General features: G+C 48.9%; 2 protein-coding genes across 7 annotated transcripts; both read left to right on the forward strand.

Annotated features, from left to right (window-relative positions):
• The first annotated feature begins 558 nt into the window (after nt 1–558).
• SLC25A44 (solute carrier family 25 member 44) lies at nt 559–11,434 on the forward strand. 6 transcript variants are annotated; one of them, XR_007506656.1, is made up of 5 exons: nt 559–745; nt 4,388–5,803; nt 7,806–7,933; nt 8,493–11,050; nt 11,359–11,434. XR_007506656.1 is itself a non-coding variant. In XM_049804994.1 (5 exons), exons 3-5 carry the CDS (start codon nt 5,182–5,184, stop codon nt 8,682–8,684), a joined length of 942 nt encoding a protein of 313 aa, XP_049660951.1. In that variant the 5' UTR covers nt 559–745; nt 4,388–4,717; nt 5,068–5,181; the 3' UTR covers nt 8,685–10,991. The 6 variants fall into 6 exon arrangements, 4 of the variants coding, with proteins under 4 accessions (XP_049660951.1, XP_049660953.1, XP_049660954.1 ...); XM_049804994.1 differs by lacking the exon at nt 11,359–11,434 and having other exon boundaries at nt 4,388–4,717; nt 5,068–5,803; nt 8,493–10,991; XR_007506657.1 differs by lacking the exons at nt 8,493–11,050; nt 11,359–11,434 and adding an exon at nt 7,177–7,367 and having other exon boundaries at nt 7,806–7,893.
• An 87-nt stretch (nt 11,435–11,521) lies between these two features.
• On the forward strand, nt 11,522–14,234 carry PMF1 (polyamine modulated factor 1). The gene is made up of 5 exons (XM_049804998.1): nt 11,522–11,786; nt 11,909–12,014; nt 12,483–12,583; nt 13,343–13,538; nt 13,945–14,234. Exons 1-5 carry the CDS (start codon nt 11,611–11,613, stop codon nt 13,996–13,998), a joined length of 633 nt encoding a protein of 210 aa, XP_049660955.1. The 5' UTR covers nt 11,522–11,610; the 3' UTR covers nt 13,999–14,234.
• Nucleotides 14,235–14,267: the final 33 nt, after the last annotated feature.

The raw sequence follows: 14,267 nt of genomic DNA on the forward strand, positions 1-14,267 counted from the left end.
TGGAATGTGCAAGGCGAGGGTGTGCGAGGCGTGCACGGGGGCAAGACGCGTGCGGGGAGCGCATGTTCACGTGCAACACAGGGGTGTGCAAGGGTGCGACGCACGCATGCACGTGCAACCTGGGGGTGGAATGCGTGTGCACGTGCAGTAGGGGGGGTCTGCAGGGTGTGCATGTGCAACGAGGGGCGAGGAGCTGGGGGATGGGGGGGGCACACCCCACCCCACAGGAAGGGGGAAACGGCCTTCTTACAGCTGCCCATCACTCCCTTCCTTTCGGTGCATCTCTGCTATTTTCCCCACCTCGCTGCGCCCTCTGCCCTTCCAGCAGCCAGCACGGGAATTCTTCCCCGAAAACACAGGAGTGGCACCCAGCCGTTAAGTGCCGCTGTCCCTTTAAGAGCTGTAATTCGGCGCTCTCCCTTTAAGGTGAGGGCGCAGCTGCGGCCTCCCGCCGTGCGCATGCGCACTCCCTCCCCTACGCGTCTTTCCTGGGCACCGCGGGCGGGCGTCCTCTTTACTGCGGCCGGAAGCACGCGAAGTCACTTCCGGAGCGGCGTCAGCCCTTCCCCAAGATGGCGCCGGTGCTTGGGCGCTGATTGCTCGGGCGACGCGCGAGGCCCCGACGCTCTGCCTGCCGCTCACTTCCGGCCGGCGGCCGCCGACTGGGGGAGAGCGGCCATGGGGTGGCGGGACCGGCCGGCGGCGGGGCGGGACGGGGTGGGGGTCTCCCGCCCGCCGGCCTGAGGTGAGAGTGTGGCGGAGGTCGGGCCTGGGGGCGCGGGGCGGGTAGGGGGGGGACGACTCGGTTGTGGGGCGGGAAGAGGAGGCCTGGCCTGGGCGAGTGGCGGCGGGGCAGAACGGTGGTGGCCCGGCTAGGGGCCGGTTGGACGGTGGAGGGGAAGGGGTGGGGGCGGCTGCTGGGTGGGTTTGGGGGACGCTGGGGGGTCTGGCTGTGGGGCGGGATGGTGGGGGTCTGCGGCAGGGGGGCGTGATGGGGACCACCCGGGGCAGGCTGCCGAAGCGTGGGGGGAGCCGGAGTATGTATGTGTGTGTGTGCGCGCTTCGGGTCGTGCCGGGAAAGCGGGGTGAGGGGGAGCGCGGGGAAGAGTTGGAGGAGGCGGTTTGTCTCAAGACCTGCTTGGCTGAGGAGGCGGGTGCTGCGCCGTGAGGGGCCCAGGGGCAGGTGGGGAAGGGGATGGGGGTTCCCTGCGCCTCCAGGGCTACGGGAAGCAAAGCTGTCTGGGGGAGAGAGGGGGACATGCCCACGACCTGAAACTACTGTGCTGGGAAAGGCTTTTTGTCTGCCTAGCTGCTGATCCACTCAGTGACCTTGAGCAGGTCCTGTGCCAAGCTTCGCACACATTTGTCACCTTTAGAGTGCGTTGGGTTTTTTTGTGGCCCAACGTAAGCACCGATGGCTTTATCTATAAGGTAGGAGGATGGTTTGCTGCACCAGCTGCCTAGCTCTTGCGCACAGCCTTCTGTATACAGGAGGCGGGGGGAAGGCAACGCGAGGCTGTGGGTGCGCTGGGAAGTGCTGGCCTTAGAGTGTCTCTGCCTCACCGTTTACAGAGAGACAGCTGCTCACAGAGGAACTGCAGATCTTCAGTGAGGCTGGTTTTATATCCCCTTCCACCCTGGGGTAAATTTAAGGAGTGCAACAGTAAAGACTTTGAAAATGGAGCTGCCTACTTAGACCAGGTTTGGCATAGCGTGGCACAGATAAAAGCCTTAAAATCAGAGAGACTTGTAGTGGATTTGTTTGATCTCATGCTTTCCCACTTGAGAGGATCTCCACAGGCAACCGCGTATAGTGGTTGGGGCTTGGAAAGGCGGCCCTGCCGCCTGCTTCTGGATGGTTCCCAGGCTGTCATGCTAAGGCATTAGTATGCTAAGCAGGAGACATCCTTGGCCAGGGGTACACAAAGGCCCTGTCTCTCTTTGCCAAAGAATCGTATTTAGGTACAGCTGCAGCAAAAATGGTTTGGAGAATGGATTGATGGGGCTGCATTAAAAAGAAAATAAATTAGGGGGGGGCGGTGTCATACTAAGTTGCAGTCTGTGTTTAGAAGACTGAAACTATCCTGTAGGTCATACCACAAACTAGCAAGAGAGCAGAAGCAGGTACAGTCTGTTTGGTAATTCTCTGCTTTAATTTCTAGGCAGAAATTCAAGAAATGCTTTTCTATTCATTGTGAGATGTCACCATCTGTATAGATCTATTGAAGTGTAGTTTGGGTGTGGAAACTGTTCAAGTGTTGAAGTACAGAATGGCTTCCCTCCGTGACCTGGGAGGGAAGCTGGTGTACTTGTATTTCATTTTGGAGGCCAGATTAGTTCTTCTGAGATTTAGCAATTACTTTTATATCAATCTCCCCCAAATTACTTGAAAGATCATCAAAGAATTGCTGAAACTGGATGCAACAGGTTCACTGCTCTGAGTGAGGCCCTAGATTTAATTTCTGGAAGAATAAACGTTCTCAGCAAAACTCTCATCTTGGCAGAGCAAGAATTGTGGCTGTGGTGGTCAAATCAAAGCATGCCTGGTGATGCCAGGATGCCTTCCATCTTCACCTCCCTGCAGGAGGAACTTCTGGCTTTGATTGCTTGTGGGCCCTGGCATTAAAATGACATTGTCTTTCTAATTTAGATCCTGAATGAAAGTAGTTATTAGTAAGAGTCAAAAAAAAGTAGTTTTTTCCTCAAGGAGGTTATGTCTAAAACTCTAAAAACAAAGCACTATAGCACATAAAACTAAATAAAAGCCAAGGATACATTTTTTATTATTATTTATTTGTTTTCCTTATGCAGCAATGAGTATTTTTTTTAGTAGGTACACCTTATCTTTCACATGGGGAGCTCTGTTACATATGGTTCAGTTTTTGGGTGGCAGAGGAGTTTGGAGTATGGACTAAACCCTCAGGCTTCACCAGGAAATTGCATTGGCTAGACTTTTTTTTTTTAATAAAATATTAAGCTAGTGGGGCTCCTAACAAGAACAAAGTAATGTTTTTGTAGGTATTGTGTGCAGATAATTCCTGTGTAAGAAGCTTTATGCTGTCTAATTATGCCTGTATTAGTGAACCAGTAATACTGCAATTATAATTAAAGCAATATGACTTTTGTTTAGACAGGCCATGGTATTTGTTATGCGTTACCTGTCAAGTCAATTGACTGTAACAATGAAGTGTAGTTTTCTTTGTACTAGGTGAAATAGGGTTTCCCCCACCCTCCCTGTTGGACCTGGATGCCCTTGGGTATTTTTAACTTCACTGCCCATCAGCAGGAGCCGTGGCAGCCTGTAACGCTCTTCACTGATGTTAAGCAAATATTTTGTTGGCAGATAGGCAATGAAATGGTCTGTTAATAGTATCCCCCTTACCTCCCCACCATAATTTCATAATCGTAATTTCTTCTCCGTGCCAGAGGTAAATAATCACCCATTGTTTTGTTATTGCATTTCTAAATCAAATGGCTCTTGACTGTTTGAGCTCTCTCTTCATGAAGCCTGCAATTTGGAGACATTTACGCTATGGCCTTTCTGCATTACACTGATAATGTAAAATGGCCCCCAAATTGGTGTATGGCATTGACCACATCTCATGTTAAATTTGAGTTCTCACTCAGTCTAGATTCAAAGTGAATCTGTTTTCAGATCTCTGGTTTTGGCACACTTGTTCCAGTTTCTGCATTTGCAAGTGGAGCTACTTGGTATTGCTCTGCTCTCCAGCAGTTCCGCTTGTGCCTGTGCACAGACTTCAAATGCCCATTTGCCAGAGCCTGGAATATAAGCTGTGATGCAGCTGCAGTCAAGCCCTTTCTAATAATTTAGCAGTCTATTATTCCTGAAAACTCGTAGGCTTTTTTTGATATGGAAAGAAAGTCCTTGTGGTCAGCAAAATAATCAATTTCATGCTGGGTTGATTCTTTGAGATGCTCTTCTTTTTGCTTGTATATGCCTGGCCCTACAAGGAGGTTCACTTATTCCAAGCTTAGTTAATCATGCACCAAGTTAGAGCAAATTACAGCCAAAAGGGAGGGGGGTGAAACTACTGAGAGTCTTGTCCTGGGGAAGCAGTTGTTTGTGATTGTCGGTGCGTGACAGCCTGCGGGATGAGACACAGTGATAGCGCGTCAGGGGCAGGAGCCAGGTTCAGGAAGGGTCTGCTGGTGGAGGCTGAACCAGGACCTCCCCTCCTTGTCCCTCAGTTCCTGGTAGTCTGAATGCTGCGGAAAGTGGAAGCATGACAGGTTTGTGAGTGTTACCATATGAGAATGATGATGCAGTATTGGAAGTGAGGATGAACTTTGCTCGCTGAAAAGCTCAAGTTAGGCATTGGTCACCTGAGAGATCCCTGGGCTGTGATTTTTAACCCTTTCTTTTCAGGGTCTTGGTCATCAACGTGGAGACTCTACGTGGCTGTTTGCATTTGCCTTGTTCTTCCATCGTTGCTCCTCTTTTCATGACCTTCTCTTCCCCCTTCCCTGGCATGCATCACCCTCCAGATTTAGGAAGGTCGAAATGGAAATGCCCAGAAAAATGTGTCTAATTTGTGCAGGGAATCTGGAAATGCAAATGGAGACCTGTCACTTCCTCCTTTGTACAGAGCCTGGAACTGAAAGTGACATCCTGACATCTAGGAGAATCACAAACCTGGAATGACTGGGGAGAAGCTGCTTTGGTTGACAATCCATAAACCTGCGTGTTCGTTAAAAGGTAGTGCTTGCTGTTGGAGCAGTGCTCTTCCTCTGTGGATCTCAAACTGCTTTGCAAAGTCTGGCAAGCTTTGCTTTGCAGCAGAGTAGTCCGGAACTGTAGCGAGAACTGCCATGTATGCAGACTGCTATTAGAGTTTAACAAATAGCTACGGTGACATCAGAAGGTGCCACCATCAACCACGTGATACGGCCCTGCTTCCTGAGGTTACAGTCCCACTGCTCTGCCAGCAGAACGGTTTGTGCAAGGGTTCTCTGTGTACTTCCGGAAAATCAGCAAAGTTAGGTGACACAGGCTGCTTTAGCTAACTTAGGTACTTCGTCATCTACTGAAAGTGTGTCTCGTTTCAGATGCCAGCACTTCCAGTTTAGTCAGTCAAGATAGGAGGGCTGAGCCTGGATCTGCTCTCTACTTCTGAGGTAGATCTGGGGCATACCACCTCTCCTACCCCACTCCAAGGAGTCATGGAAGACAAACGCAACATCCCCATCATTGAGTGGGAGCACCTGGACAAAAGGAAATTCTACGTGTTTGGGATTTGCATGACTATGATGATCCGAGTGAGCGTTTACCCTTTCACACTCATCCGGACACGGTTGCAGGTTCAGAAAGGCAAGAGCCTATACAATGGGACTTTCGATGCTTTTGTGAAAATCCTGCGGACAGAAGGGACAGCTGGGCTCTACCGTGGCTTTTTGGTCAATACTTTCACCCTGATATCTGGACAGTGCTATGTGACGACATATGAGCTCACTCGAAAGTATGTGTCACGGTACAACAACAACAATGCTGTGAAGTCTCTGGTGGCAGGTGGCTCAGCCTCCCTGGTGGCCCAGAGCATCACGGTGCCCATCGATGTGATCTCCCAGCATCTCATGATGCAGAGGAAGGGGGAAAGCATGGGCAGGTTTAAGGTGCAGAACCAAGATGGCAAGCGGATGTTGGTCTTTGGCCAAACCAAGGACATCATTGTACAGATTTTCAAGGCTGATGGCTTTAGAGGCTTCTACAGGGGTTATGTGGCCTCGCTGCTCACCTATATTCCCAACAGTGCAGTCTGGTGGCCCTTCTACCACTTCTATGCCGGTAAGTGAAAGGAGACTTTGAATGTGTCTTATCCCAGCAGACCTAGAAGCCCCTAAGATCGACTCTGAAACTGTGGACCCAGTGTGATTTGCTTTCTCTCTTTGAGAAAAAGAGAGAGGGAACAGAACCTGTCTTGAAACAAACAGCTGTATCCAATTTAAACGAATTCTGCAGATGTTGGGTGGAAGTTTAACAGAGCAGCAGTCTTTTAAATGCAGAGTTAAAGAATAGGGGTCTGAGTGCTAGAGGACTTAAAACTAGATGGCTCTAGGCAAGAGGGACTTGATGCATCTACTTTAACTTTCTCTTCCACTAATCCCAAATAATGCTTACTTTCTGCCTGGAAGTGGCGAAGGCTGTTGTCTGGCATTGGGCAGAGTTCTGAAGCCACCATGCAAGTATAGTTCCTCTTTCAGTTCACATGGACTCGGGAGTCTTGTATATGGCAAAAAGACTTCTAGAGCCACAAATCTCAGCAAAATCAAACAACGGGCGGAGACAAAGGCCAAATCTTCCATGGTTTTGTGTCTTAAGATCATGCTTCAGTTTCTGTAGCTTTAAAACTGCCACCAAGCCTTGTGATATAAAACTACACTTAACAGTATGTTCTCTCTCCCTAGCTCAGCTCTGGTAATCCTCAGGGTGTTCCCAAATACTAAAGATGTTGGCCAGCTCAGATTTACTTTTCCCCCCCGATAATCCTTTAGATTTCTGTCATGCAGCTTTGCATGTAGTTTTTAGACTAATACTTACCTAATAGTAATCTGCCTAAAAGTGATGATAATGAGAGACTTGGATTTCAATGTACTAGGCTTAAAGTATATCTCGGAAATCACCTGCTTTTAAAAATACAGGTGTCTTGAATGTCTAGTTTGCTTTTCAGAGTGGGCACATTCTGGTAAGAATGGGGAGCATTGGTTACACATCAGTGCTGCATTTAAATGGCAACAGCAGCTTGGGATGTTGGTCCAGTCAACTTTTTGGGAGCACTTTCTTCACTCTCTATGTCAACAATTTTTAATACCAGGATCCACTGTATTAATTGTAAGACTATCATGCCAAAACGGTTCAAAAGTGGACCTCTAAGAACAAGCAAGTTGCTATGGACAGAATGGACCTTGCCTCTTTCAGATATTTGCTCTCTTACCTAGTCTTCTGCAGTGGAAATCAAAATGATGCTAAAATTAAGCCCCAGCTGTCAATACATCTCTACTTTGGCTGCCTTTTCTTGTCCTCTGTCCCCGGATAGTGTGCTGCTCTCAGTTGACAAGAGGGGTTGTTGAACCTTCCTCAGGGCTCAAAGTACACTTTTGGCAGTGATTCAGATCAGTGTTCTGGGTCGTGAACAGAGCAACTTACTTCTTTTTTGCCAGATAGACACAACCACCACATCATCTGAAGAAACTGGGACTTTTGGACTGTCTTCTGTACAACTTTAACCAATAAAAGTGTGGGAGATTCAAATCCCGTTTGCCAGGTAGCAGGAGCAGAATGAGGAAATCCCTGGGATGAGCAGTACATAGTGCTTATCTCCTTAGAGATCCCACAGCGGGATGCCATACAGGTATCGCTCGGACAGTGCTCGGTGGTAGTGACAGCTTTCCGGATCTGTGCGAACCTCTACAGGCAGCTTCTGATAGTCTGGTGTAAAGGTTTCCCCCGTGCCTTTTGAAGGGGGGTGAATGTTTCCATGTTCTGTTTTGGGGACATAGAAGCTTATTCTGCCCTGTTTGCACAGCAAGTCTGAGAGCCTGTGTTTGAGCTGATCAGACGCTGTATGATGGAGCACTGAGCTGCCGGGGTGTTTACGGGCTTGCTCCCTGTGCTCTGCTAACTTCCTGGTTGATGTAGAAAGCACCACTCAGACATGCTGTGGGAGGAGGTGACAGGTTGTAAATCAGGAATTCTGCCCACTGCAAATCAGCCTAAATTAGCAGGTGGAGTTAAGGAACTGATAAGCAGCTACTCATCTGAAACTTTACTCTCTCTCTTCTGTTCCCAGAACAACTTTCTAGCTTGACTCCTAAAGACTGTCCCCATCTCCTCCTGCAAGCTATATCGGGGCCACTTGCAGCTGCAACAGCTTCCACTCTCACCAACCCCATGGATGTCATCAGGGCTCGGGTTCAGGTAAGAGCTCAGCCTGCTTGGCATGTCTGTCTGCAACAACAGCATGATGCAGGGGTGGGGTTCGGTCTCAGCTCTTTGATCTCTGTGGCTTCAGGTAAACTGCTCCCCTTCTCTCTCTGTTTGTAGGTTGTTTTGTCCTAGATATCATGCTGCTTAATTTGCACTCGGCATTAATAGGAGGCAGCTCAGGTAGCAAGGCTGGCTTTGCCTACTTGGACTGCTCAAATGAGGTTCCCCAGCAGATGTGGCATCCTTCAGAAAAGGAGAGGTGCTTCTAGCAGTGTCAGTTTTAGTGAAACTCGAGCTGTTGTGTTGATCCAGCCCCTTCTAGATGGGGGCAGATGGAAGGAAGGAGGAGACAGGTCTAAGAATCCCACTTACTGCTGCCTCTGTAGGACTTCTTTCTTTGCCCCTGCCCCTCTCAGGGAGTTCTGGAGACGAGAGCAAGGTTATTGGACTGGTTGATCTGTAGTCTCTAGAGTCTTCAGTTGGAGCAGAAACCCAGAGCAGCTCGGCATGAAGTCTGGCAGCTCAGTGAATATTTGTTCTGACTTTGCAGGTGGAAGGCAAGAGCTCCATCATCCTCACCTTTAGACAGCTCATGGCAGAGGAAGGTCCCTGGGGCCTGACTAAAGGCCTGTCTGCCCGCATCATCTCAGCCACTCCTTCCACCATCGTCATCGTGGTGGGGTATGAAACTCTGAAGAAGCTGAGCCTCCGCCCGGAGCTGATGGACTCAAGACACTGGTAGAGGCAGCTAGTGGAAGAGAAACCTTCCTTTGAACCCTCTGAATTTGGACCGTCACGGTTGAAAGCTCGGGAGTAGAGGAGAGGCAGCCGCCATCTCCTTTGTCTCTAGCTGGTTTCATGGTACAAGGCAGAAGCAAGAGCAACTGCAATTCACCTCTTTAGATTTGATTGTAATACAATGCTCTGCTGCTGTTTCTGCTTAAAACCATCAAAATGTGACCTTCAGCAATGTGCTGTTCGCCTGTGACAGTTCATTCAAGAGCAGCCACGTGTGTGAATGCATCCTGGCAAGTTCTTAATTCCCTTTTTTTAAATTAAAGACTTACTGGCTGAAGCAAAAAGCCAGTTTATTCTTTAAATTATTTTAATCTTTGCCAAACTTTCGAGGAGGGGAGTCTAACAGGCTGCAGCAGAGCCCTCTGGTGGGTTGGGTGCTGATTGCAGTTGTACTGTGGGAAGCTGGAAGAACAGAATAGACAAGTAAATTTCTCCAATCACCCACATGTATTTCTAGAAGATGTGAGACGAGAGTAACCTGGAACCACTTAAGACCTTATTTACTGCATTTTGAGTAGATCTGTACATACCTTTTTTGTATATTCTTGGAAAATGTTTCCTATCTCTCATCCTTCAAACAGCAAGTTGGCTGATAGGCAAGTTAGGAGTTGAGTTGGCTGTTTGTAATTAGCCGATGGCAATTTTGACACCTAACCTATGTTTTTAATCTGTTGTTATTTAATTATTTTATTTTAGGGCAGCTTATTCTGATTTCTGGGGGACTGAGTGGTTGTTCTGTGGCCTTGTTCAATGTGAGTGTCAATACTGCATGTTCAGGGTGGCTGCTGCCACTTCCCACCTTTAGTTAGTTTAAGCACAAACAGATGCAGAGTTTGGAAGTGTCAGATTGCTGTGCTGCCAGCCATCGAGACAAGAACTGAACGTGATGTGAGCTACAGCTGGATGTGAGGTGGGGAAGAAAAAAAAAGCTTGTACTGGCTTTTGATCCAGTTCAAACCTGATTGGCATGTTCATATTGAATAAGAAGTAATGGTTCACTAATATTTTGTAAGTTTAAATCCTGCTTATCCTGTTTGGGAAGGGCAAGGACGGTTCTTTACACACTCTTGCTGGATCAAAATCTTAAGCTATGGTCTGTGTTTTTTACCAGATGCAAACTTGCAATCGAGTGATGAAGTAAGAGCCTGCTCTTTGGGGAGGAGGAATGAAGGGATTGTTTGACTTCACTCTGCTGGTCTCAGTATTTGAGATTTGCCTCTCGTGATGCCAGCCCACACACGGTGCTCATCCCAGTTAGTTGTATGTCTGAGAGGTGAGAGATACGCCTCCAAATAACAGATGTATCACCTCCTCTGTTCATCTCACTGCCATAACAAAGAATTCTTGGTTGTAGCGTTGATCCTGCTGAACTGTGGCTGCTGCCAGGCTCTTAGCTGTCTTTTCACGTGGGACTTGCTAAGTGTGGCTCTTGCCTTCATCCTGATGTCTGCAGTTCAGCCTGTGCAGAGACTGGATGTGCCACAGTTTCTGCTGGAGGTGGAACAAGTGCAGACAGATGCTGCTGAAGCTGGGAGAGAGACTTCTATGTTTAAGGGCAGAACTTGGTTATAAGATAGAGTACTCTTTAATGGGGTTGAAGATGAGTCATCAAAGGCCTTTTAATCCCACCTTTGTTTTCTGCAGCATTAAATAAGGTGATGTATACCCAAGCCACTGACAGAGCTGTTCAAGCAGCGTGTTCTGCAAGCTGCTCTGCCATTACATTTTTGTTGTGTAAAAGACCATGCCAGTTGGCTCTTTCTGTAATAGCAGATTCTGCTCTAAAAAGTGGAACAGCAGCATCACAAGATTGCAAGGAAGTATCCTGCACGTATGGTAGCACTGTTCTCACACAAAGGCGGTAGTAATACAGATATTAAACAATAATAGCCTCTGCTGTTTACCAGCAGGGTAAGTCTCGGTGTGTGTCACAGAAACAGGAGACAGCACGACTGTAGGGAGACACTCTCAAGCTTAATATTCCTCTCTTAACCAGCAAAGTTCTTGACAACTAATAAACTTCGGAGACCTTCAATTTGACGCCTGAGTTTAAAAGTGCATTAGTCTCAGTGAATGCGCTTGCCAGGGGAGCCTCCCAGTTTCTGTCGTTTCACAACGATGCTTTCTTGGTTTTAATGCTTTGCCTTCTGAGTAGCACTAGGAGGGACATGACCAGCAGAGATTGCCTGAAAAAACAATGACAGTGACTGCACACAAAGCTGAAAAAGCCAGAAAAAAACAGGCTAAGGCACATGTAGTACCTGAAACCATGGATTAGTTGCAAGCCCAGATCCTCCTTTACAAACTGAGGTTAGTTCTGGTTAGCTCTTACCAGCAGTGGCTTGACAAGGGTAAAATTGCTTTTCCCTCTCTCTCTGTGCTGAACTTGGATTATTCTTCCCCCTTTGAATTCTTCAGGCTCGATTGTTTCATTTCGTTAAATGATCGAGAATATTAGTCTCTGAGGGGACTTGGGTGGGGGTTTCCACGGGGATCTCAAGAGAGGGACGGCTTATTGTATTTATCACTCTGCTTCAGGGGCTACATTGCTGTTTCGAAGCATTTCAGCCCCTTGTGATTATTTTTTTTATTATTATTACTTTTTTTTTTTTTTTAAGGCTTAAGCCCTCCTGCCCAGTCCCGGAGGTGAGCTGTCTTCTGCAGGGCCCTGGCGGCCCCGCCCCCGGCCCTGGCGGCCCCGCCCCGCAGCCTCCCTAAAGGCGCCTCTCTAAAGGCGCCTCCCTAAAGGCGCCTCCTAGCGCTTCGCGTTGCCTAGGGGGTGGAGCGTTCCCGTCCCCCCGTGCGCAGTCAGCGTGGGCGGGCCCCGCACAGCCACCAATGGTATCGGCGCCGCGCGGTGGCGGCGGCCAATGGACGGCGGCGGCGCGGCCGTTGGGCGGCTGGACATGGCGGCGGAGCGGAGCGGTCCTGAGGAGGCTGTGGCGGGTGGCGAGGACGGCCCATCCGTCCAGGCGACGCCGGGCCGCGCCGAGGTCTTCGCCACCGTGGTGGACACCTTCCTGGAGAAGCTGGTGGCAGCCGGGAGGTGAGGCGGGAATGGGGGCCGCTCTGTGAGAGCCGGGGCCTGGCCGAGCTCTACCGAGGAGAGGCCCCGGGCCCGGGCAGTGACACCACCCCCCCCCCACCCCCGCCCCTCCGGTTTTGCAGCTACCAGAAGTTTGCAAACTGCTACCGCTGCTTCTACAAACTACAGCCCGAAGTGACCAGGAGCATTTACGATCAGTTTATATCCCAGCTGCAGACGTCTGTCAAGGTGAAAGGGGAAGCAAACCCTTTGGGGCAGGGGCTGGGGGATGCGCCTGCCTTCGGAGGGGCTTCAGGCCCAGGTGTGGAAGTGCTGAACATGTTGCTCTTAAGGGTAGCAAATACATTTCTTGGATGGCAAAAGCAGAAAGTTCAGACTGCTCCCCAGAGGTTCTTCCAGACCTCTTTGTCTTCTCCAGAAAGAGCTGTGGAATCATAGAATCATTTAGGTTGGAAAAGACCCTTAAGATCATTGAGTCCAACTGTAAACCTAACACTGCCAGCTCCACCGCTAAACCATGTCCCCAAGCACCACATCTACATTCTTTTAAATACCTGCAGGGACAGTGACTCAATACGTGGTGATTTCCAGGATGTAGCCATTGTCCAGGGAAAAGCGAGGGCTCACAAGCGGAATGATGCCTGTGTCAGTTCAGTTTGGGTCCTGCTGAATCCCTGTGGTGTACTTCCTTCACAGGACGAGATCCAGGAGGTAAAGAATGAAGGAAACCTGGAGCTGCTCTTTAATTCACTGGATAAGATGGTGGAGGAAGCAAAGAACCAGGAAGAGCCTGCGTGGTATGGATGGTCTGGGGAGCACGTATGTGTGGAGGCATATTCCTTCAAGTGCAAAAGTCAGCTCCCATGTGATGTTTGGGTCGTGTCGATGTGCCCTGTAGGCCTTGTGCCACAGGGGAATTTTTTAAACCTCACATATCTTAACAGCAATGTTGTTGCATCTAAAACTTCTGAAAACAAGTTTTATCTGTGCTTCTCTAGGTGATGTATCTATGCTTCCTCTCAGCACAAGGAGGAGGTTAGTGCTGCTGAGACCAGGGGGAGGTAAACTCAATCCTCAATAACTCAAAAGGCTGATGGCATGTTTTAGCCACAGCTGCTGTTCTAATAGCAGAGCTCACATCAACACTTCTTGTGGGGATGTCTTGCTCAGGACTCAGCAGGCACTGGAAGTTGTACACACTGCCTTTTCTTCACCCTAAAGACAGGCTGGGTCTTTTTAATCAAAAGCATCATCACAACTTCTTGTTTCTGTGTTTGGGGATGTTAATTACACCCTGCCTGCCTCCAGGCCTCACCTAATGGCAGAGTTTTGGGAAGGACTCCTCCTGTTCCTTCATGTACAGCGTTAGGGGGCTACACAACGGGGTGCCTGTTAGACACGCACGTTCTAGCTGTCCTCAAGCATCCAGTGCCAGAGGAAAATTGCTGGAGTTGGTGAGCTGATACGTTATGGCAGCTTCCAACTGAGGTGCACGAGACTAACTGCTATGCGAGACAGTTGCTCTCTGGTTGTTTCACATCCCAGTTTGTTCCCAGGCGTCCCACTGGGATCCCAGAAGAGGACATTCGCAGTGCTATGGTGCCGTACCTCCTTAAGCACAGGTCGTACCTGCGGAAAATCCTAAAGGAGAAGGAGGAAGAGAACAGGAAGGTAGCAGAGTCTGTGCTTGCAGGGAGGAATAGGATTGGAGAGCTGCAGCAGCTGATACAAGCTCGCAAACATGCCTGGCAGGTAAAAATAAAAAAGAAACAAATAAAACCCCCTTCTCTTTCTTTGCAGCATCAGCCTGAAAGAAACACTATCCTGTGTTTTGACACAGGATATCCTATTTGACTAGCAAATGTCTGCACTATATTTAGCCCTCCACTTATCAAAGACCTCACCAAGAGCCAAATACTGCCAAAATTGGCCTGGGAGGCCTGGGCATTTTCACTGGAGATCTTGGATGTTTTTTCCTGTGCCCTGGATGGGGGTTTCTGTGGGTGAGCCTGTGAGATTAGTGGGTTGTATTCCGTATGTTGTGGGGACATCGGTGTATATGACGCTGTGTTTCTACCAGCTTGCTTTGTGTCTTGAGCGCTGGCATCTGCGGAAAAAAGCACTTTGCTGAGTTCCATGGTGGTTGTTTTCCTTCCAGGCAATTAGTAAAGAGCAACGAGAACTCATCATGACATTCAAGGAGCCCCAGTGAGAACGCGGGGAATTTCTGCACGTTTCGTGGGGGGAGTTTATCCTCATCTTGGAAGCGTGGACAACGCGGTGGGAAGCGGGACTCTGTATGTGGCGTATACAAACCACACAAACTCACATTCTTCTTGTCAGGCTAGAAGAAACTTGCAGTGGGACTGAAAAGCTGCTGGACTTGCACAATTAGATCAAAGTTTGTGAAGAAATAAAAAAGAACATAGCAGGATCTTTGGAAATAGATGACAATTTCCTATTCCTTGCTACCTCAACAGG

The sequence above is a fragment of the Accipiter gentilis genome, chromosome 7, assembly GCF_929443795.1.
Source record: "Accipiter gentilis chromosome 7, bAccGen1.1, whole genome shotgun sequence".
Classification (NCBI taxonomy): Eukaryota; Metazoa; Chordata; class Aves; order Accipitriformes; family Accipitridae; genus Astur; species Astur gentilis.

What these genes read in the sequence shown, in the direction of transcription:
- SLC25A44 (XM_049804994.1), top strand. Translation starts at nt 5,182, where the DNA reads ATGGAAGACAAACGCAACATCCCCATCATTGAGTGGGAGCACCTGGAC. An exon ending in CTTCTACCACTTCTATGCCG is followed by an intron (nt 5,804 to 7,805) that starts GTAAGTGAAAGG and finishes TTCTGTTCCCAG; the next exon opens with AACAACTTTCTAGCTTGACT. An exon ending in TCATCAGGGCTCGGGTTCAG is followed by an intron (nt 7,934 to 8,492) that starts GTAAGAGCTCAG and finishes CTGACTTTGCAG; the next exon opens with GTGGAAGGCAAGAGCTCCAT.
- PMF1 (XM_049804998.1), top strand. Translation starts at nt 11,611, where the DNA reads ATGGACGGCGGCGGCGCGGCCGTTGGGCGGCTGGACATGGCGGCGGAG. An exon ending in AACCAGGAAGAGCCTGCGTG is followed by an intron (nt 12,584 to 13,342) that starts GTATGGATGGTC and finishes GTTTGTTCCCAG; the next exon opens with GCGTCCCACTGGGATCCCAG. An exon ending in CTCGCAAACATGCCTGGCAG is followed by an intron (nt 13,539 to 13,944) that starts GTAAAAATAAAA and finishes TTTTCCTTCCAG; the next exon opens with GCAATTAGTAAAGAGCAACG.